Source organism: Orcinus orca, chromosome 20 (assembly GCF_937001465.1).
Source record: "Orcinus orca chromosome 20, mOrcOrc1.1, whole genome shotgun sequence".
In the NCBI taxonomy this organism is placed as follows: domain Eukaryota; kingdom Metazoa; phylum Chordata; class Mammalia; order Artiodactyla; family Delphinidae; genus Orcinus; species Orcinus orca.
Window position 1 is genome coordinate 44539908 of NC_064578.1, and position 24379 is coordinate 44564286.

The 24379-nt window shown below is 43.1% G+C and overlaps 1 protein-coding gene and 1 long non-coding RNA gene across 13 annotated transcripts in view; one reads left to right on the forward strand and one right to left on the reverse strand.

The window, feature by feature from the left end:
* Window positions 1–898: 898 nt before the first annotated feature.
* Window positions 899–24379, reverse strand: part of LOC101273502 (zinc finger protein 585A) — a 35391-nt gene continuing 11910 nt past the window's right edge. For 7 of the 12 annotated variants that reach the window (XM_049702909.1, XM_033413692.2, XM_033413691.2 and 4 more), the window contains 2 exons: window positions 21143–21235; window positions 12653–19887 (listed from right to left, as the gene is read on the reverse strand). In XM_049702909.1, the coding sequence (XP_049558866.1) occupies window positions 17558–19887; window positions 21143–21235 (2423 nt within the window). In that variant the 3' untranslated portion in view covers window positions 12653–17557. The other 5 variants (XM_004284231.4, XM_049702910.1, XM_004284230.4 and 2 more) reach the window with 5 other exon arrangements.
* On the forward strand, window positions 4225–23911 carry LOC125962672 (uncharacterized). Its single transcript, XR_007474188.1, has 4 exons — window positions 4225–4377; window positions 5184–5301; window positions 16641–16764; window positions 23804–23911. It is a non-coding gene; the product is annotated as an uncharacterized LOC125962672 (long non-coding RNA).

Sequence of the window (24379 nt, forward strand, 5' to 3'; positions counted from 1 at the left end):
AGGAAATTTGCTGAAGGCAAAAAACAAGATCTTAGAAGCTTCCAGAAAAATAAGAATGGCCTTCAAAGGAGCAAACATTGCACCAAATCCATTGCATTGGACTTTTTTTTTTTGCCTTGCCACATCTTAGTTCCCCTACCAGGTATTGAACCCGGCAGTGAAAGCACCGAGTCTTAACCACTGGACTGCCAGGGAATTCCCTAGGATGGGCTTAATGAAAAATAGTAGAAGCCATGAGATAAAGTGCTAATAAGAAAAAGCAAAGAGTTAAACACAATTGGATATATCTAAGAATGAAAAATGGTCGTATTGAAAATGAAATCACTGGACAACAGGAATAAAAAGGCCAAGAAGAACCATGAATTCATGGCTTCATCCCATTGTATTGATATGTGAAGCAAGCTGAAATAGGATTTTGCATCAAAACAAAAATTAATTCTGTACAAAGACAGCATGTCAACAGAGACGTATATGACAATAGCATGTCCCAGAAGAAACAAATATATGTTGGTGAGAAAAAATGATTTAAATGACAATAAAGAATTCTATTATAATTTCATTTTATTTTTTCTACAACTTACACAAAATAAACATGCATAAAGGTCATGAAAGATAAGGAGAGATTGAGGAAATGTGGAAGATGGCAAAAGGCTAAGGAGAAGTAACAGCTGAATGCAAAGTGGATCCTGGATCAGAAATTAAAAAAGACATTAGTGCAAAAGTCTTGTAAGGCGAAAATCCATCGACCTCAAAGGCAGCACGTCCCCATGGGCAGAGGAAGCCGATGTCCTGCCTTTCGCAGTGCCTTCTAGGAATCTGTTAAAAGCCCCTTCTCCCCGCCATTCTTCCTCCCCAGCCCCTCCCCCAACCTCTCTCTCCCACCCCCTTTAATCCTGCTTGGTAAGCCTAGCCTGGCCGGGCTTTCCTCCGCTCTCCGGGGTCCCAACAATCCATAAAATCTATTCATCCATCCAACTTTCCATTTATCCATCCATTTTTCTATCCATCCATATCCTTCCATCTATCCGCTGGACCACTAGAAGACACAGGCCACAGGCCCTTGAGAAAGCACAGGCCACAGCCTTCACCTGGCCCTGTCAACAGCCTAACGGCGCGTCGGCTTCCCGACAGCCTAGCTTACCCTTCCAATGACAACTGTGCCTGTCCTTCCGAAGATAGCTGTCATCGTGTCCCGCGCATGCGCAGTGGGAGGGCGGGCTTCAACCCTGGCAAGCCGGGTTGTCAGAGAGTAAGAGGGAGAGGACATAAGGGAGATCATAGGAGGTAGGGAGGGTGTGCCAGCCTTTCTCTCCTTGGGTTACCAATATCCCGGATCTCTGAGTATGTGCTGCCATCTTTGACGCCGCCGCCACCGCGGTAGCTGCTGGACCTGGTGGCGAGACGCAAAGTCTACCTAATTCCGGATCTAGATGAATGATAATGAAGTCAGTTGGGGTTGGAGAGAGGGAGGATGAAATCTGGTGTGGCGGGCGGCGATAAAGATCCCCAAGTCCCTCCTCAAAATTATGGTCGTGTCGCCTGAAAATCCGTTGACCTCGAGAGTGGTTCCCTCCACTAGACGTGGGCAGAGGATGCCCATGCCCTAGCACCAAATGGGGCGCGGGACTCTGCCTCTCCCAGTGCCTTCTAGGAGTCTGTTGAAAGCCCCTTCTCCCCGCCATTCTTCCTCCCCAGCCCCCCAACTTCATTGCTGCACTCTTTTAATCCTGCTTGATAAGCCTGACCTGGCTTTCCTCCACTCTCAGGAGGCCCAACAATCCATCCATCTATTCATCCATCCGTCGATCCATCCACCTTTCCATTTATCCATCCATCCGTGCCCTGGACCACTGGAAGACATAGGCCACAGGCCCTTCATAGAGCACCAGACACAGCCTTCGCCTAGGCCTGCCAATTGCCGAGATCTCTGAGTCTGTTCCACGAAGCCACGGTGGCGCTCTCCCAGAGCCTAGCCAACCTGTTGCATAGCAACCGGCCTTGTTGTGTTTCTGTCCCCGGCACCAGCGGTTGGAAGGCGGTCTTCAACTCTAGCAATCTGGGTAGTCTGAGGCGAGAGGAGACAGGAGAAATTAGGGGAGTTGGTGGGAGGTAGGGAATGTATGCCAGCCTTCCTCTTCCCACGTTACCGACATCCCAGATCTCTGTATCTATGTTGCCATCTCTGACGCTGCCTGCGCTGGCATTGCCACCGCCACAATGGCAGCTGCACCTGGTGGCGAGATGCTGTGTAGACCCAAATCCAGATCCAGGTTGGTGGGAATGCTGTCAGATGGGCGGAAGTGTGTGTGGGGGGGGAGTTGTCATGAAATCTAGTACTGAGGACGGCAAAAAAAGATCCCCATGTCCCCGCTCGAAGTGATGGCCCCTGTCGCCCAAAAATCTATTGACCCTGAGAGCGGTACCTCCCCCAGACATACGCAGAGGAGGCCTATGCCTTTGTACCACACGGGGCAGGAGTCCCTGCCTTTCCCAGTACCTTCCAGGAATCTGTTGAAAGCCCCTCCTCCCAGCCGTTCTTCCTCCCCCACCCCTCAACATCTCTCCCCCACCCTCTTTCATCCTGCTTGGTAAGCCTGGCCTGGGCGGGAGCCTCAACAATCTATCCATCTATTCATCCATCCATCTTTCCATTTATCCATCCATCCATTTATCCTTCCATCTATCTGCTGGACCACTAGAAGACATAGGCCACAGGCTCTTAACAGAGCACGGACACAACCTTCCCCTGCACCTGCCAACAGCCAAAAGGCGCTCACCCTCCCCCAGAGCCTAGTGGACCAGTTCAATAGCAACTGCTTGTCATTGTGAAGCCGGCCACGTTCATGTCCCGCGCATGCGCAGTGGGAGAACGGGCTTCAACACTTGCAAGCTGGTTTGTCAGAGGGTAAGGGTGAGAGGACAGATGGGACGTGGTGGGAAGTAGGGAGGGTGTGCCAGCCTTCCTCTCCTTAGGTTACCGACATCTCAGATCTCTGAGTCTGTGCCGTCATCTTCCACGAAGCCGATGCCACGGTGACGGCTGGACCTTGTGAGGAGAGGCTCTGTGGACCCAAATCTGAATCTAAGTGGGTGGTAATGGAGTCAAATGAAAAAAGAAGGGGAGATGAAATCTCATCGGCAGACAGAGATGAAGACCCTTGAGTTTCAACAACTCATTTGCAGAGGGTAGCAGGGAGAGGACAGAGGGGAGGTGGTGGGAGGGAGGGTGGTGGCTGGACTTGGTGGTGAGACGCTCTGTGGACCCAGATCCGGACTGGAGTGGGCGGTTATAGTGTCAAATGGAAGGAACGAGGCGGGGGGGTGGGGCGAATGAAATCTGTTGCGGCAGAAAGCGATGAGGATCCCTAGTCCCCGCTTGAAGTGTTGGTCCTTGTCGCCCGAAAATTCATTGACCCTCAAGAGCTGCATCTCTCCTAGACATGGACAGAAAAGGTCCACGTCTTGGCGCCACACGGGGCAAGGGTCCCTGCCTCTCGCAGTGCCATTCTTCCTCTCCAGCCCCAACCTCTTCCACCCACTTTAATCCTACTTGGTAAGCCTGGAAAGCCTTGGAAAGCAGGGCTTTCCTCCACTCTCGGGAGCCCAACGATCCATCTTTCTATTCATCGATCCATCCATTTATCCCTCCATCTATGCACTGGACAACTGGCAGACGCAGGCCACGGGCCCTTTAAAAGAGCACGGAAAAAAAAAAAAAAAAAAAAAAAAGAGCACGGAACACTAACCCTGCCAACCGTCAAACGGCGCTCTCGCTCCATCGGAGCTTATCGGAGCTTCGCATTGCAGTGGCGATTGTCATTGTGAAGCCAGCGGCGCTTGGTCCCTTTTGCGCAGTTGGAGGGCGGGTTCAACTGTGGCAAGGTGGGTTGTCAGTAGGGAGGAGAGAGAGGACAGAAGGAAGATATGGTGGGAAGTAGGGAAGGTGTGCTGGCCTTCTCCTCAGGTTACTGACATCCCAGGACATCCATCGATTCATCTATCTTTCCATTTATCCATCATTTATCCTTCCATCTATCCGCTGGACCATTGGAAGACACAGGTCACAGGCCCTTAATAGAGCACAAGACACAGCCTTTGTCTGCACCTAGCACACGCCCAGAGCATAGGGGACTGGGGGCATAGCAACAATAGTGCTTATCATTGTGAAGCCAGCTGCAATCTGGCTTACATCCCACATATGGGCTGTTGGAGGGTGGGCTTCAATTCTGACAAGCTGGGTTGTCGGAGGAGAGGAGAGAGAGGACTTAAGGGAGATGGTGGGAGGTAGAGAGGGTGCGCCAGTCTTCCTCTCCTCAGGTTACCCAGATCTCTACCACATCAGTGACTAGACATGGTGGCCAGACGCAGTCACGCCAGGTACCTCTGTGGACCTAAATCTGGATCATGGTGAATGGGAATAGTGTCAAATGGGAGGAAAGGAAGGGATTATACAACATTTAAAAAGTCATTTTATTAGGTGTATTAAGGTTTCTTAGTTACGTATTTTTAAGTTTTTACATATTAGATAGATACATGGAAGAATTTATCTTAAAAATGTTATCTGGGATTTGCTTTAAACTATTCCAGGAAAAATGTCGGTGGGGGAATAGACGAAACAAGATTGATAATTGCTAAAGCTGAGAAATAGGTACATGGGCAGGCTTATTATACTATTCTCAATTTTTTTGTTTGTTTGTTTTATGTCTGTGCCCTGCGGCATGCGGGATCTTAGTTCCCTGACTGGGGATTGAACCCGTGCTCCCTGAATTGGGAGCCCAGACTCTTAACCACTGGACCACCAGAGAAGTCCCTAGGCAAGCCTTTCTTGGTCTTCTGTCCTGGCAAGGATATTCCTCCTCCTGGAGGGAAAACTCCAAGCTGTGATGTGAGGCTGTGTTTTGCCGAGGAAGAAGGGTGGCCTGGCTTGAACCAGCCAGCAGAGAGATACCCTTGGTCCTCCTCCCCAGACCAGAGTTGGCAAACAGGGCCTTGTTGCAGCCACTTATTTCTGTCAGGAAGTGACCTGGGCATCATTTGGAGAGGTGGGCACACATGGTAACTGGCTGTGTCTGGGGGCCCAGTGTTAAGGGAGATGGGCAGGGGTATCTGGAGGCAAGATATGAGTCTAACACTATAGTAAGAACTAAGTGTGTTTGGAGGTTGACCTACTGTGTTTATTTCAGGGCAAGGCATCTTAGTCTTAGGTGTGTCTTAAGATGGACAGAAGAACTTGGTGGTGATGTGCCAGGACTCCAGACTTTGAAGACAGCTGTTTGAATCCTGGCTCAGACATGTACACTGGTGGGTACTTGGGTCACTGACTGAAATTCTGTGTCAGGCCATCGTCACCTCCACAATGGTGATCATAAGAAAAGGTTGCTAATGGTTCCTGAAGGAACCACAGTGAGGAATAAGCAGTTTCTTCCAGGCCCCAGTGATTTTCACCATCAGCTCTTTCAAAGGCTTTCTGGGCTCTATCCCCTCCCATGTTCAAAGTTCTGGTGGTGGCAGTACACCCCCCGCTGGTACATCTGCTAAAATTCATCACACACCAAAGGGAAAAGCAGTGCCTTTCATTTGATGTGGATCATGATGAAAGACAGTTCATTGATAGGTGCAGGGAGGTAAGAACATACATTCATCATAGGTAAGACACAGAAGGGAAATGCTCAGTCTGGACAGGGAGTGGAGTCTCTTTGATGAGGTTAAAGACAAAATGGAGCAAACCAAAGAAATGGAAATAGGGTATGGCCAAATCCAGATTGGGGTGGGTGGGAATGGAGTCTAATGGGGGAGGGGGTGATGAAATCTGGTGAGATGGGGGAAACGAAGATCCCTGATTCCCCACTAATGTGATGGTAGTGTCAACCCCAAATCCATTGACTGTGAGAGCAGTACCTCTCTAAGACAGTCCCAGGTATACCCTCAACACCATCATGAGGAAACGCTACCATTGCTAGGCCTCTGATCCCCTTGGTCAACCTGGCCTTGCCTTCCTCCACTCTCAAGAGTCCTAAATATCCATCCATCCTTCTATACCTCCATCCATATATCTGTCCTTCCCTCCATTCATTCGCTGGACCCACTGGAGGACATAGGCCACTGGCACCCATTGGAGAAACTTTCACAGCCTGCGCCTGCACCTGGCCTCTGCCAGAGGGCAATCCTGCTCCCACACAGCCTGGAGGACTCTAGCTTAGTAACCTTGGTGGTCATTGCGATGCTCACAGCACTCCTTGCTCGCACATGCGCAGTTCAAGGGTCGGTGCAACTCTGGGAGGCTGGGTGGAGTAGTGCGGGGGAGGGGCGGCGGATGGCGAGTAGATAGGGAGGGTGTGCTCACCTTCCTCTACTCAGGTTACCGAGATCTCACATATCTGAATCGCTGCTGCCACCACCACCAGCACCACAGCCACCGTGGTGGCGGCTGGCCTCAGTGGCTAGACAAGGACACACCAGGCACCTCTGTGGATGCACTTTCGGGTCGGGGTGGGTGGGAATGCTGTCAGATAGTGGAATGGGGAGGGCTGGAATATGGTGAGATGGGGGCAATTAAGTTCCCTGAGTCTCCAGTGAAAGTGATGGTATCCACCGAAAATCCGTTTTCCCTGTTACCAGTACCTCCCCTAGTTGTGGGCCGAGGAGGCCCCTGACTTAGCGCCATACCCCAGGGGACGGTTCCCTGCCTCTTTCAATGCCTTCCAAGAGAATGTTCAAAGTTCCCCCTCCTCACCTGTCCCCAACACACCCCCCCACCACCACTACCACCACCTGGGCATGATTGTGGGGGATCTGGCCATGGAGGGCATTACTTCCTGCCGGTCAGGCACACCAGTTTTCTAGCACCTTCCTCCTTGGACCGGGGCAATGGGAACACAGTGAAGAGGAATACATGCAAGAGGTACAGAAATGTCAGCCTTACATGCCCAACTGGGATCCTAGAAGGAATGGACAATGGAGAGGAACAAGTGTGCTTCAGACACAGCTTTGAGGATCCTTGGACCAACCATGACCCCAAGCCATGCTTTGAATCCCCCTAAGACCCCAACAATTGTCATGAATGAAAACCATAACCAGGACCACAGAGGAAATGCTCTGAAGGCCAACCCAATATGTGAGCGGCTTGGGGAGGGGATGTGTGTGAGGAGAAAAAGCAATAAGAGTGATTTCAAAGGAGCAAACCTCATCTCAAGGATCTCTGAATTTTAACTTCTCAGTGAGATCAGCTGAAGCCAAAAGATTAAGTGTTCATGAACAAGAACACACAGGTGAAGTGGAATTGTAACTCTACCACTGAGGAATGGAAAGGAAATTGCAAATGAAATACTCAGGGGACTTCCCTGGTGGTCCAGTGGTAAAGAATCCACCTTACAATGCAGGGGACACAGGTTCGATCCCTAGTCAAGGAACTAAGATCCCACATGCTGCGGGGCAACTAAGCCCACGTGCCACAACTACAGAGCCCATGCACCCTGGAGCCTGTGCGCCACAACTAGAGAGAGAAAACCCGCACACTACAACTAGAGAGAAGCCTGTGCGCTTCAATGAAAGATCCCGCATGCCTCAATGAAGATCCCGTGTGCCGCAACTAAGACCTGATGCAGCCAAAAAAAAAAAAAAGAAATAATGATGAAGTAGAAGGTGAAGGACAGTCTAGGTGTAGCATATACATCTCATGATTTATATATAGACCTTTGATTTGGTATGGAAGCCGAGTTCCTTTATATGAGGTAAGAATATCAACTGGGACACCTGGCTAGTCATTCAGAAATACATGCTGATAAGGAAAACTGATGTAACGGACACCATAGAATTTTGGCATTCTTTCATTAGGAAGCCTTTCTTCTTAACACCAAATCAACACAATTTGAGGTCATGAAGGACAAGGAAATACTGAGGAAATTTTAGAGGCTGGAGGCAGCTGAGGAGATATTACTTCCTACTTGTATGCCAATCCAGGAACAGAGAACAGGACATTAGTGAAAAAATGGTGAATTTGCCATAAGGTCTGCAGTTTAGTTAAGAAGGTTGTCTCAGTTACTTTCCTGTACATGATGTTTGCACTATGGTTTGGTAAGTTTTTTCTTTCTGACAATAGATTAAAAGAAATCAATAACAGAAGGAAAATGGAAATTCACTATGTAGAAATTTTAAAACACACTTTTGAAAAACCAGAGATTCAAAGAAGAAATCAAAATGGAAATTAGAAGCGATCTCAAGACAAACACAAAACAAAAATACCAAATACCGAAAGCAGTACTGAGAGGGAGGTTTATAGCAATAAATGCCTAAAAAAGAGGAACTATCTCAAAAAAAACCCCACAAAACCCAAACTAGATTTACACTTCAAGGAACGAGACAATGAAGAACAAAACCCAAAGCTAGAAGAAGGATGGATATAGTAAAGATTAGAGCAGAGATATTTTTTACTAGAAATAGAAATAGAAAAATCAAAGAAATTAAAAGTTGGCTTTTTCAAAAGATAAAGTTGACAAAACTTTTGACAGATTAATAATGAAACTAAATAAAATTACAAAGGAAAGAGGAGACATAACTGATGCCATAGAAATAAAAGGGATCATAAGAGATTACTATAAAAAATTACATACCAACAAACTGGTTAAACTACAAGAAATGAATGAATTCCTAAAAATATACAACCTACCAGGACAGAATCAAGAAATAGAAAGTTTGAATGGAGTTATAAGTACTAAGGAGTTTGAATTAATAATCCGAATCCTCCCAAGAAGGAAAATGCCAAGTAACAGATGGCTCCACTGGTGAATTCTATCAAACATTTACAGAAGAATTAATGCCAATAATTCTCAAATTATTCCAAAATTTGAAGAGGAGGGTAAACTTCTAAACTCATTTTATGTGGCCAGCATTACCCTGATACCAAAGTCAGACAAAGACATCACAGGAAAAGATAACTAGAGTAGTAGGGTTCAAGATGGCCACTTAGGAGGATCATGAACCCACCTCCTCCCATGGACACATCAAACCTACAGCTACATACAGAACAATTTCCAATGAAAGAACCCCCATAACTAGCTGAGTGGCTCCTACACATTGGGTGAATGAGTAAAAACCCACGTTGAAACAGGTAGGAGAGGCTGAGACACAGTCTTGCCATAAAGACCACCCCTGCCACAGTGACCCACAATGAGGAGGGAACTCACAAACCTGAGCTTCTCCCTGAGGTGCAAAGGGTTTGAACCCCACATCTAGCACCCCAACTTTTAAGACCTGTACATGAAAGATGAGGTTCCAAAACCTCTAGCTCTGAAAGCCAGTGGAGCTTGCACCCATGAGAACCATGGGGCTCTCTGAACCAAGGAAAACTCCAAACTCTCTGATGCTGAAGCTGTACAGTCAGAGACACTGCCTATCCCTTGATGACTGTAGTTAACACCACAGATTTCAAAGAATAATGTCCTTTGGAGGGTGCTATGGACTGAACTGTGTCATCCCAAAATTCACAAGTTGAAGCCCTGATGCTTCAATGTGACTATATTTGGACATAAGGATTTTTTAGGAAGTAATTATGGTTAAATGAGGTCATAAGGGTGGGGTCCTAATCCAATAGGATTGGTAGCCTTATAAGAAGAGAATAGAGGAAGATCGCGCTCTCTCCAGGCATGTACACCTAGGAAAGGCCATGTGAAAACACAGTAAGAAGTGGCCAGGTAGGAAGCAAGTCCTCGTCAGAACCCACCCAGGCTGGCACCTTGATCTTGAACTTGCCAGGCCCCAGACTGTAAGAAAATTAATTTCTGTTGTGTAAGCCACCCAGTCTATGGTATTCATCTAGGCAGCCCAAGCTAAGACAGGTGGGACTTGGATTAGATAGGACTCCATGGAGCTACTCTTTATTGGCTTCATGCACCACTAAATGCTGATATAAAGCTCAGGTAGGAAAAGACTCCCAGGTAAAAATAAATTTTAAAATGAAGCCAAATCATACAAAGATTGAAATGTTAATCATTCTTATAATAGGCATAGTTATAATAATGATGTTAGTAATTTACTGTTTCTATAGAGTGAGTGAGGGACAGGGGTAGAGGAATAACCAGCCTTTTCAGATAGAAGTATTACAACCACACTATAACTACTCCATTATAACTAGAGTATAATTGTATACAACACTATGAGTGACCATACTAACAATGACCTTTCAGAGTCACATTGCATGGGGGTTAATACAATGGACCTTGTAGCCAGCTGGCCTGGGTTTGAATTCCCCCTGTGCTATTTACTAGCTTTGTGACCTTGAGCAAGCTCCTCAACTCTTAAGGAGTCGGATACCTCATCTGTGAAATAGGAATAATAATTGAGCCTATCTTAAGCACTGTTGTGTGGACTGGATTGAGCTTATAGATCTAAATTGCCTGGAGCAGGGACAAGTGCACTCAAATAGTAAAATTTGCTGCCATCATCATCATCATCATCATCATTAGCACTGTGTACTGAGTTCCATGTTACTTAAACCTCACAGAGACCTTGTAGTGTGGACCATCTCCCTTTGGTTTACAAGATTGTCATCATTCTTAATAGTGGTATCAATTATTATGATAATATTAACATAAATGCAAATAATCACACTGCCAGCATGGTAGCCAGCCTGCAAGATTTCCCTTAATGAATCTTGCCTCCTGGTATTCAAACTTCTGTGTAGTCCTCTTCTACAATGAATAAGGTTGACCAATGTAACCAATCCAACCACCATATTGTGAATACATTCAAGAAGACGTGGGATCCATGTGGTGAGGTATTAAAGCCTTCTGCCAATAGTCATGTAAGCTAGCTTGAAATCAGAGCCCACAAACCCCAGTAAGCCTTCAGATTACTGCAACATCTGGCCAACATCTTGACTACAACCTCAGGACAGTTCCTGAGCCAGAACCACCAAAAGCTAAGCTGTTCCCAGATTCCTGGCTCTCAGAAACTGTAAGAGAATAAATGTTTACTGTTGTTTTAAGCCATTAAGTTTTGGGTACTTTGTTACATAGCAATAAATAGTTAGCTAACCTACTCAGCAATGCATTATAAATGTGCCACTTTCCAGAGTGCAATGGAACCCACCATGGGTTCTCAGAATTGGCATTAATAATAATCATAACCTTAATATAATTCAAATGATTGTATTAATGTTGTGCTTACATTGTCCTCTTTCTTAGATGGGAACAGAGAACACCAGTTTTTGTTTTAGTAGCAATGTCCAATATTATAATATTAAAATAGCACAATAATATCAATAAAGGAGTAAATTAATTGTGCCTATTTCACAAAGGAGAAAAAACATTGCCCCAAGGGTGGGGCTATTGTTGTGTTAATATAATGCAAACAACAACCAGAAGGTAGCAGAAAGCAGAAGGGACATGGGATTTCTTAGTATCTGAGTTGATGTTATTCATGGTATCTTAATAATTAGAGGCATACAATAATGACAAGGATTCTGATATTAGTTATAAATTATAACTATTAATTATACTTCAATAAGAATATAATTGTAGAATTAAGTAAAATAGTTAATAAGTGGTATGGTATGGTGTATGGTATGGTACGGCATATGGTATGGAAAGTGGGGTGAGCTCAGGTGGGGTAGGATATAATATAGATAACAGTCACTCCAGCACAAGTAGCCCTATTGAATGCTGAGGATGCAGGTCTCAGCTCACCCTGACATTAGGGCAAGTGCCCATGACAACATTGGCTTTAACCAGACCTTAGCCACAGGGTCCACACCTGCCACACTAGGCCTGGAATCCTCCGCCCTGCCACCTTCCCCTTGTCCCCTGGGTTTCATATCCACTGGTGGCTCCTCTGACAGAGCAGGCAGGACAGACTGGACTGAATGATGGGTTACGAGATTGAAAGTGCTGGGGTGGATGCTGCCAGGATGGCCCCCTGCCTGTGTGTCCCCCACTATTGTCCTCCCTGCTCTACATAGCCTACCCACCACAACCTGGAGGAGGCTTAGTAAGGAGACACAGCGCTAACTTGTGGATGCTGGGGGAGGATGCAGGTCAGATACGCTGGGGAGGGGAAGGATGGGATGGCCAGGGGAGAAAGGGCGTGGTTGTGCCGGGGCATAAGGAGGGGAACTAAATCTCAAATTAGAGGACCTATAACCAACCCACCCTCCTACCCCCTCCATCCTCCCCACAAATTTAGCTCACTGTGTGGAGCACTTGGTCAACCTCACTGCTATTGTTATCATTCATTCATCCATTTAACAAATTTGTACTGAGTTTCTACTTTGTGCTAGAACCATGCTGGCTGCCTTGGACACAGCAGGAGAAAGACAAAGTCCTGACATAATGAGGGTGATGGTCCAGTGGGGAGGGAGGAATGATAAATCAAAAAAAAGAAACATTTAATATTAGGTCAGACGGTGGTACTTGCAGCACAAAGATAGTACAAAATAGGAAGTGACCCCAAGAAGTGTGTTACTTCATATACAATGGTGTGTGTATGTGTGAACTCTCCAAACAGGAGAGGACAGCAAACTGTATGAACACTGGGGAAGCAGAGTACTCTCAGAGAACACAGCCAGGCAAAGGCCCAAAGAGAAACAAGGCTTCAGCCATGTTAAGAACAGCCAGAATGGGCGTGTTGACAGATAGTAAAAACGTTGACCAGCTACAACTGCAGGTTCTTCAGACCCTATGGCCTCTTTTATTATAGTTATAACTTTACATTAAATGTAAACATGTAAAAATACAAATAACTGAAACTTTATGTGAAAGATTGATATACAAAATAGAAAAAAATTACATACTCCAATATATAATCATACAGTACATATTACATTCATATAAAATAAACATTTTTATTGTAATAAGGAATATACAATAATAAATGGTATTACAGTGCACTATATTACAAATATACATTATTATAGTATATAATGATATGCAGTATAAAATTATAACTAATGTACAAATCTAATTATGTATAGATATTTATAATCTAATTTCTAATAAGTCTTTTATCAAGCATAATTTAAATTATCACACGGTAAAACATAATACTTTTGAGATTCATCCACGTTGTAACTTGTGTCAATGAATCATTCCTTTCTCTGGTGTCATAAATCACCCTTTTTATGCCTGAGTAGTATTCCATTGTACAGATATACTACATTGTGTTTATTCACCCACTGATGGACATTTGGATTGTTTCTAATTTTTTGGTGATTATGAATGCAGTTTCTGTGAACATTCGAGTACATAATTTCTCATTTCTCTAGGATAAATACCTAGGAGTGGGATTGCTGGGTCATAGGATAAGTATATCGTTAACTTTATAAGAACTTGTGAAACTTTTGTCCAGAGTGGAGATACCATTGTATATCATTCCCATCAGCAATGCATGCAAGTGTCTATTGCTTTACATCCTTGCCAACTTTTGTACTGTTATTTATTGCCATTCTGATAAGTGTGTAGTAGTATGTCATTATGGTTTTAATTTGCATTTTCCTGATGACTAATGATGTTGAATGTCTTTTCATCAGCATACTTCCATTTGTATCTCATACAACCATATGGATGAATCTCAAATACACTAAATGAAAGATGTCAGACTCCAAAGGAGACACATTTTTACATATATATGTATACACACACATTTATATGACATGTAAAAAAGGCAAAACTATAGAAACAGGAAACGGATCAGTGATTTCGAGGGGATGGGAGTGGATAGAGAGATTGATTAAAAAGGGATAGGAGGGAATTTAGGGGAGTGAAGGAACAGTTCTCTTGGTTGTGATGTTGATTACATTTGTACACATTTGTCAGAACTGTACACTTTTAAGGGTGACTATTACTGTGTGTAAATTATACCCCAATAAAGCTGAATTTAAAAATATCTCAGTACTATAATATTATGTTACAGTAAATATAAAAGAGAAATAATTGAAAGTAATTTACAATAAAATAACATACATTTCCCTCTGTGAGGTTTTGGTACAGCCATACAGAGGTTGATCTTGTGTCAACTTATAACTAGTAATATCATTAACAACAGGGACCCTCTCATTTGTCTCCACTAGCCCTACTCCCCTCAAGTGACCCATATTAAGTCAATTCATCCTCCATAACTCTATTTTACAGGTGAGGCAACTGAGGCTCAGGGGAGGTTACTGGGCATCAGGGTTGGCACCTGGATATTAATCCACATCGACAGCTTTCACTATTCTGCTTGTTTCATTCCTCTTGTAGTAAATGGGAAGCTGTTTGTGATCTCCTGGGTCTCCCAGAGCCTCCCCAGCCTACTCCAGACCAACAATTCCCTGGAGGGTGTCTATGAGGCTAGGACCTGATCCTCATCCCTTCTCCATCCCCCAGGGTTCCTGTCCAGGCAAACAGTGGGGACTTGGAGAAGCAATACTGGGGGACTTGCAGTAGCCACACTAAGTGGCTTCATGAAGCAATGTGGGCAATGGGGAATCAGTAGACACTGTGTTACTGAGGGCCAATAGGGAACGAGCAGATATTACCAGGATTTAATGGAAGAGTCACAGATACTGTATTAGTGGGTAATGGGCACCAACAGACTTTGTGCCAGTTGTTAATGGGGGTCCTACAGAGATGGCTAATGTGAAGTTTATGGTGCCTTATCAGTCATTGCCCTTATCTGGGGAGAGGGAAGCAGGTTAATGGCACACACCAGTGTTCAGAGTATAGGGGGCATCACCACATACTGTGTTGGGGATGGTTACAAACACTGTTAGGTGGAGTAATGGAAGATAACTGGTCACCATCATTGTGATGGACAACAAATGGAGGGAAACACAAGCCATCCTGATAGAGGTGTAATGAAAGAATCAGGAGATAATGTTAAAAGTTGGATTAGGTGGGGTATATCATGGTTTCCTACTCTGAGGATTGTAATAAGCGGTCATCAGTTACTATTTGGTGAAAGTGGGGATAAATAGGGAGTATGGAGGTTACCAGACTGTTTCACAAATGTGGTGAAGTAATACACATTATGCTGGAGGTAACTGGAAGAGGTAATGAGAAGATCTCCAGACACTATTTCCTGTAATAAGAGGTGACAAACACAGTGATGGAGTAAAGTCAAAGGGGGATAATGGAGGGTGTCCAGACATTGTGCTGGGGTAGGTTAAGAAGGGGGTAATGGAGAGATCTCCAGACACTCTCCTGTGGGATCAGCAAACACTGTCCTAAGTTGGGGGAAAATGGTGGGTCGTAAAACACTGAGTGAAGCCCCAGAAGTAGTGCTGAATGAGGTAAAAGGGGGTAGTGGGTCACCAGATACTGTTCTAACATAGAGAAGGGTGTACAGTGGCTCATCAGATACTGTGAAGGGGTGAGATAAAGGGGAGCTAATGATGGATTAGACATGGATCTAAGGTGTGGTAATGGGATATGTCACTAATCACTGCCCAATTTGGGTGAGGGGATTACAGGAAAATCCTTAGACCTGTCCCCTTAACCAGGTTCTGTCCCCATTCTCAACCCTCATGCTGCTATTCACAAAGGTGAGAACATTTCTGTACAACCCAACTGTTTCCCACTCTCAGCGTTGCCAATGGACTGACTTGAAGGAAACATTTTGCTGGTTCATTTGGCCACCCAGCAGCTGAGCTTTCAATCAGACCCTCTGCATGCACCACTGCTGCCCCAGTCTTAGGTTGCACACCTAACTTCTAAGGAAGGTCAACCCTTCTCTGCTCTTGGCCTCTCCATATTATTAGCTTTGGGCATACCTGTCAGGGCATGATAAGCAGGTCTGTAGGTCAGGTTACGGGGTAGACAAGGCCCCATCAAGGTGCAATTGGGGTAAGGCAGGACTGTGCATGCTCGGGCAGAGTGAGTGGGCTCTTTTGTGATCACTTTGGAGCTGACTGTGGTATTTCAGAATCATTGAAGGGAATCCTGAAACATCAAGCATCAAGTCCCATCTATGTGGGACTGAGTTCCTGTGCCTCAGTCCCTTCTTTAAATGGGCTGGCATCAGAGCAAAAGGTTTACAATGATGTTACAACTTTTAGAACAGGAAGGAGGCACAGCCCAGGTAAAGACTGGGGGTGAAAAAGCCTTGTGTGTTTTAGACAAGTTGGTTCTCCCCATCGGAGCATCTTATGCTGCAATACAGAAAGGATCAAAGGGAAGTCATGGGATGAGCATGGTCAACACTCCACAACGTGCACTCATAGAAGGACTGTTGTATGTCAGGCATGGGTCTAGGCTCACAGTGATGAACAAAATGGGGAAAAACATTCTAGAGTGGGAACCATAGACAAATAAGTGAAATATACAGGGCATCATGGTAATAAGTGCTATGGAGAGGATAAAGGAGGAAGGGGAGGATGATGGAATTTTAAGCCAGACAGGCAGGGGAGGGCAGGGCAGGCCTCTGTGAAGATATGCCATTGGAAGAAAGACACAATGGAGTAAACCACAGAGATATAATGAGGAACTGTTCTCTTTGAAGAGGGCACTGCAAATGCAAAGGCCCTGAGGCAGGACCTAACCTGATGCGTTTGAGGCACATGGGGGAGAAGGTCCTTGAAGAGTGCATGGAATGAAGATGGGTAGAGAGGAGACAGTGAAGGTATGTTGGGGTTTGTTTTAATGAGTTATTGATTCATTATTGTCATTATAAAGGTCAAGTCATTAAGGAAGGCAAATGAGCTGGAAGCACTATAAAACTGTAACAGCAAAAGGGAGACCGAGGTGAAGAGTTGACTGAGGTGACCTGAACATTCTTACTTCAGAAGCTTTCCTGAAGGTAATGGGAGCTCACAGGACACTATACTGGGGGCTAATTAAGGGTCAGTAAGTCTGGGAGATAATGGTAGTCAACACGAATAGGCAGTCATAATGCAATTATAGGGGTCAGAAGACAATGTGCTGTGTGAAAGTTGAAAACACTCTACTGGTGGCTAATAAGGGGGGGGGTACCATTCATGGTGCTAGAGGATAATGGGGGAGTCAACATACACTCTGAGGTTTATATCTGTATACATAAATAATTTTTTTATTGTGGCATCCCTTTCTTGATAAAAATATGCAATGGGGGATTAGATACGCAGACCATGTTTGATTCAACAGAAGAATGACACACAAAATTCTGTTAGGCAATGTGTTCTGCAACAAACATCTCACAGAACTTAGGGTTTATCGTTATCGTATATATTATGCTGTTCTACCATTCAACTTGTTGGCATATTATCTATTCCACAGTAAGCAGGATTATCATTAGCATGACTTCACATAATGTTTCCAGTGCACAATTTGCTAACAGTGTTCGGTTACAGTTTTCATGAGAAGGCTTCTTCTAATGTACCAAACTGACAAAGTTCCTTCTCAGTATGAATGCCCCAAGGTTTACTGAGGCTGGTGACAATATGGGAAGGGGTCCTCCCATTCAGGGTCCTTTCAGAGGTCCTCTTCTGTATAGTAATGTATGACATTCTGATGAAGCATTTCTAGTTACGATAATATGCATATTTTTCTGTTGCACAAATTCCATAATGTAAAATAAAATCTGATCTCACTGAGGTTTTCTCAGAATGTTTCTCTCAAGTGTGAATACTCTGATGCATGCTGAGAACTGATTTCTGAACAAAGCCTTTCCCACAGACTACACACTTATAGGGTTTGTCTCCAGTGTGTGTTGTCTGGTGTTTGTTCAAATTTGATCTGTCAGTGAAGGCCTTCCCACACTCAGCACACACATAAGGCTTCTCTCCTGTGTGAATTCGTTGATGCACTTGGAGCTGTGATTTCTTAGTGAACGATTTACCACAGTCACTGCATTCATAAGGTTTCTCTCCGGTATGAATCCTATGATGTATAATCAGTTCTGACTTTTGTCTGAAAGTCTTTCCACATTCAGAACAAATGTAGGGCTTTTCTCCGGTATGAGTTTTCTGATGTTTACTGAGATTTGACCTGCCACTAAAGGCTTTCCCACATATAGCACACACATATGGTTTTTCTCCTGTGTGAATTGGTCGATGCACCAGGAGCTGAGACTTGGAGGTGAAAGATTTCCCACAATCATTGCATTCATAAGGTTTCTCCCCAGTATGAATTCTCTGATGAGTAATAAAGTTTGACTTCCGGATGAAGGCTCTTCCACACTCAGTGCACACATAGGGTTTCTCTCCTGTATGAATTTTCTGATGCACAATGAGTATTGATTTCTGGTTGAAGGCTTTCCCACATTCATGGCATTCATATTGTCTCTCTCCAGTGTGAATTTTCTGGTGTATATTGAGGTGTGACTTCTGGGTGAAGGCTTTTCCACAGGTATTGCATTCATAAGGTTTCTCCCCAGTATGAATTCTCTGATGTGTAATCAAGTCTGACCTTTGTGTGAAGGCCTTGCCACATTTAGGACATATATAGGATTTCTCTCCTGTATGAGTTTTCTGATGTGTAATGAGATTTGACCTGTTGGTAAATGCCTTCCCACATTTAGTGCACATATAAGGTTTCTCTCCTGTGTGAATTCGTTTATGCACGTGAAGTTGTGACTTGGAAGTAAAGGATTTCCCACAATTACCACATTTATAAGGTTTCTCTCCTGTATGAATTATTTGATGGGCAATCAAGTGTGCCTTCTGGATGAAGGCTAGCCCACATTTCATGCATATATATGATTTTTCTCCTGTATGAATTCTCTGATGCACTGTGAGTGCTGACTTCTGAGTGAAGGCTTTTCCACAATCACTGCATTCATAAGGTTTCTCTCCGGTGTGAATTCTCTGATGTATAATCAACTCTGACCTGTACGTAAAGGCCTTACCACATTCAGTACATATGGAAGATTTCTCTCTCATTTGTACTTTCTTATGTGTATTGAGATTGGAACTATTGTTGAAAACCTTCCCATATTCGTTGCATATAGACGGTTTCATTCTTGTGTGAGTTCGTTGGTGTACCTGCAGTTGTGACTTGGAAATGAAGGACTTCCCACAGTTACTGCATTCATATGGTTTTTCTCCAGTATGAATTCTTCGGTGCGCAATCAAGTGTGTCTTCTGGATGAAGGCCTGTCCACATTCAATACATATATAGGATCTCTCGCCTGTATGAATTTTCTGATGCATCTTGAGTGTGGACTTCTGCGTGAATGCTTTGCCACAATCACTGCACTCATGGTGTCTCTCTCCAGTATGAATTTTCTGATGTATACTAAGATCTGAGTTATAAGAGAAGCCTTTCCCACATTCACTGCATTCATAGAGTTTTTCTCCAGTATGAATTCTTTGATGCCTGAAAAGAGAAGATACTTGGAAAAAGGCTTTCCCACATTCACTGCACTTATAGGGCTTCTCTCTAGTATGAGTTCTCTGATGTGTAATGAATTCTGGCTTCTGTACAAAAGCCTTCCCACAGTCAATACATACATACAGTTTTTCTCCTGTATGCACTTTCAGATGTACCTTGAGTTGTGACTTCTGGGTGAAGATATTTCCAAATTCAGCACATTCATAAGATTTTGCCCCAGTATGACTTTTCTGATGTTGACAGGGTACTTGTTTATAGCTGAGGATTTTTCCACATTGATTATGGCCCCATAATTTCTCTCCTGTTGGAGTACACTCATGTTTAGTACAGGAAGAAATTTTACCATATTCAGTAATCTTATTAATGTTCTTTGATCCACTGTTTCTATTATGACTGTGTAAATCTAAATTATGGCTTAAAGCACTTCCATATAAGTCACACTGATGAGGTCTCTTTGGGAAAGGAATGTTTTGGCTCACATGAATTATTTTTCTGTCTTTATATTCATAATCCCTCTTTATAGTCAATATTTTCTTGATGAAAGCAACATCTCTTAAAGATTTTTCTCTTTGTTGATAGCTCTCTATCTGGTCATCAATCTGCCACAATTCTTCTAGAATAAAATACAACAAAACGTCACTTGTAGCATCACCTTTCCTCTCAATGTAGAAAGAAGTTTTTCAGAAATTCTCTGTGAGGTTTGAAACCGAAACTCTCCTTCTCAAAGGAGAATGAGATGATTTTAGCTCAAAGAGCAGCTAGCAGAGGCAAGAGAAGAGGGTCATATGGTTCATCCAGGTTGAACACAGTGAAAACGGTGAGGGTGGATCATTGGCTGAGAAGACTTGGTGATAGTGGTGATAGGAAACATTCTGGGATACAATTCAGTTTATTTAGAAAATAAACTTTATGAACTCAATGCACTGTGCCAGGAAGTGAAAAAAGGCAAAGAACAAGATATATAGCACAATAATATTTATATAAACTAATAATACATACCCCAAGTCACTTTAAATATGAACTTAAAAATATGTTTCTATCATATAAAACAACTGCCTATGATGGGAAGTGAGATGAGTATGGGGAAAAGAAGGAATAATGAATAAATTGAAAAAATAAAATAATAGAGAATCCTTACCCATACTGATGATGATAGTGTGTCCTGAATGAAGACATGATTAAACTCAAACCTCATCATGTGAAGTACAGAAATAAAGCAATTTCAAAAATCAGCCAACCAGGTAGACAGCCCCCAGTCAGTGTGAAGTCTCAATCAACCTTGGAAGGAAGTCAGAAAGGTACTCCTAAAGGTTAAGCAACAGTGACCTCTAAGTCATCAGTTGGATGAAAGACATGGGGAATGGGAAAGTGAGAAATCTTAAGTCAGTGACTATGGAGAAAAAAGGAAGAGAGCATGATTGGAGATAAAGTTCCAAAGCATCTCACAATGAGAAAGAAAGAAATGAAAGAGGACTAGCAGGAGTGGGAGTGTGTGACATATAGTAACTTTTAAAGAAAGCAAATCCATGAATAGCTGAATACATAAAGAATGAATCTTGGACAATGCGAAAGGCAGAAAGAAAAAAAGAATGTTAGAGAAAAGGAGCATAACCAAGAAAAAAAGAAAATATTCATTGAGGCAGGTTGGCATGTGATCCAGACGCCAAAAAGCCAAGGAAGAAGACAGTTAGAAATGACAAAGGCATTTAGTTATTTGAAAGGCCGATATCAAGGGTCCTCAAATAATACAAAAAAATCAGAACCTTCCAGAAGAGTCAGCTTAATAGCATTTCAAAGATGCCAGTCTTTCTCAAGATGGCTGAGATTTACTTCCCTGTCTCCCATCAGTCTGGGTCACACTCACTCACCTGGACAGCTCTGATGTGGGCTCTCACCCTGCAGTGCCCATGGCTCCTTTCCTTGCTCCAACATGAAAACCTCTGTTTCAGGAACTTGATACCCTGTTGATGAGAAATGATAAAGGGTGTGGGTCCAGCTAATTGTGTTACAGAGCCCAACCAATAGTCTTGTTCAATGAGGCTTTGTTCTACAGGAAAGTAACAGTGTATCTCTGAGAACAGAGTACAGTTAACCCTTGAACAACAGGGCTTTGAACCACATGGGTCCAACTTATAAGTGGATTTTACCAAAAATATTGGAAAATCTTTTGGAGATCTGTGACAATTTGAAAAAACTCAGACAAACTTCATAGCCTAGAAATATCAAAAAATGTATTAAAAAAGTTAGGTATGTCATGAATTTTGTAGCCACCTCCTATTGCTATTGCAGTGAGCTCAGTGCTGTAAATATCCACTTAAAATGCCCTAATCATTGCCTCATGAGCAGTCCCTCTCTCCAGTAAATTGTGTATAGCAGTAAAAAGTAATCTCTCTGGGTTCTCACATATGTTTCATGTTTATTGCAATACCATAAACCTTGAATAATATCACGGGACCTATACTAACATACTAAGTGCCACTAGCGATGCTGGAAATGCTCCCAAGAACAGAGAAAATTCATGACGTTACAAGAAAAAGCTGAATTGCTTGATTGAGGTCTGCAGCTGTTGTTGCCAGCCATTTCAAGATAAATGAATTAAGTGTAAAAACCATTGTAAAAAAAAAAGAAATACATGAAGCATATACCAGCAGACACAAAAACCCTGCTTTTCTTTTTTTTTTTTTTTTTGACTGCACTGCATGTCTTGTGGGATCCTAGTTCCCCAACTAGGGAGCACTGAATCCAGGCCCTGAGCAGTGAGAGAGTAGAGTCCTAACCATTGGACTGCCAGGGAATTCCCACCATGCACTTTTTAAGAAACACTTTTTTTTATCTTGTATTAAAAATGTAGTTTTTATGTGGGTACAGGATTGTTATAAGAAAAGCATTCCAGGACTTTGCTGGTGATCCAGTGGCTAAGACTCCACACTCCCAATGCAGGGGGCCTGGGTTCGATCCCTGGGCAGGGAACTAGATCCCACATGCCACAACTAAGAGTTCACATGTGCAACTAAAGACCCCGCATGTCACAACGAAGATCCTGCATGCTGCGAATAAGACCTGGCACAGCCAAATAAATAAATAAATATATTTTTAAAAAAGCATATCTATAGATTCTAATATGATTTGAGAAAAAGCAAAGTCATTATATGGTAACTTAAAGCAAAAGGAAGGTGAAGGGCTTAAAGCTAGAGAATTTAATGCCAGTAAAGGATGGTTTGATAATTTTAGAAAGAGGTTTGACTTTAAAAAGAGATAAGAGAAGCAGCTTCTGATGACCAAAAGGCAGCAGATAAGTTCCTAGATGCCATAAAGAAAATCATTCAGGAGAAAAAAGATATCTGCCTGAACTTGTTTTTAATGCAGATGAAAGTGCCATATTCTGGAAAAAATGCCACAAAGGACTAAGGAAGAGAAGCGAGCACCAGGACAGGAACCTAAATCCTAACTAACTCCCCTGTTTCGTGCAAGTGCAGTCAAGTTTATGATTAGGACAACCCTTATCTATAAAGCTGCTAACCCCTAAGCCTTGAAAGGAAAAGATAAACACCAGCTGCCAGTCTTTTGGTTGTAAAACAAGAAGGCCTGAACAACAAGAACTTTCTTTCTGAATTGGTTCCATTGATGCTTTGTCCCTGGAGTCAGTAAGTACCCAGCCAGTAAGGAACTGCCTTTTGATATTGGACAATGTCGCTGGTCACCCAGAACCCCATGAGTTCAACACCAAAGGCATTGAAATGGTCTACCTGCCCCCAAACACAACATCTCTAATTCAGCCCCTAGATCAGGGGTCACAAGGACCATTAAGGCTTATTACACATGGTAGTCTATGGAAAGGATTGTCAACACTGTGGAAGAGAAACTTGATAGAGAGAACATCATAAAAGGCTGGAAGGATTACACCACTGACGATGCCATCGTTGTTATAGAAAAAGCCATGAAAGCCATCAAGCCTGAAACAATAAATTCCTGCCAGAAAAGCTGTGTCCAGATGTTGTGTATGACTGCATAGGATTTACAACAGAGCAAATAAGGGAAATCAAGAAAGACATTGTGAATAAGGCAAAAAAGGTGGGGGTGAGGGTGTGGAGGATTATCTTGGAGAAATTTAAGAGCTAATAGACATCACAGCAGAGGTTTGATGAATCTGAGGGCTTTCAAACCAATGCCAGATGATTAGAAAGAAAACATGAAGAAGCAGTGCCAGAAAACAAGTTGACATTAGACAGTCTGGCAGAAGGGTTCAGATTTACTTAAGACTGCTTTTGACTTCTTTTACCACATGGACCTTTCTATGATATGGGCACTGAAACTAAAGCAAATGGTGGAAGAAGAGTTGGTATAAAAATATAGAAATATTTTTAGAGAAATGAAAAAGCAAAAAAGTTAGAAATTATGATGTATTTCCATAATGTTACATCGAGTGTGCCTGTATCTCCTGCCTCCCCTCTTCCACCTCCCCCACTTCTTCCACCTCTGCCATCCCCGAGACAGCAAAACCAACTCCTCCTCTTCCTTCTCCTCCTCAGCCCATTCAATGTGAAGACAACGAGGATGAAGACCTTTATGATGATCCACTTTCACTTAAAAAGGAGTAAAGAATCATCATGCTGTACAGTTAATAAACTTATCTGTTGTATATACATGTGTCTTCCTGTAAAAATCTAATAACTGTACGGCAAGGACTGTATGAGGAGTTTGTGTGTCATCGTCATCATCATTGACTAAGTATTCATCACGTAGAACACCATGTACAAGACTTGTATTGAGGTGGACAGCCTATCCTTACATAGGCATAAGGTGAGTGCCATTTAATATAAAATTAATAAGTGTTAGTTTTCTTACTGTTTTATAACTCTGCTTTCCAAGAAGTGCATTATTGTACAGTATGCCTCTCTTGTAATTGGAGAAACTGGGTATCAGCCTATCATCACAGGTAAGTGTTTTTTTTCTTAATGTAACAATGTTTCCAATACTGCATTATGAATATGACTATAATACTGTATGCCATAAAAATTTTATAACACTTTATTCATTACTGTATAGGCTAGGCTACCATGAAATCATCATATCAATTACACTAGGCTACCATAAAGCAATCATAT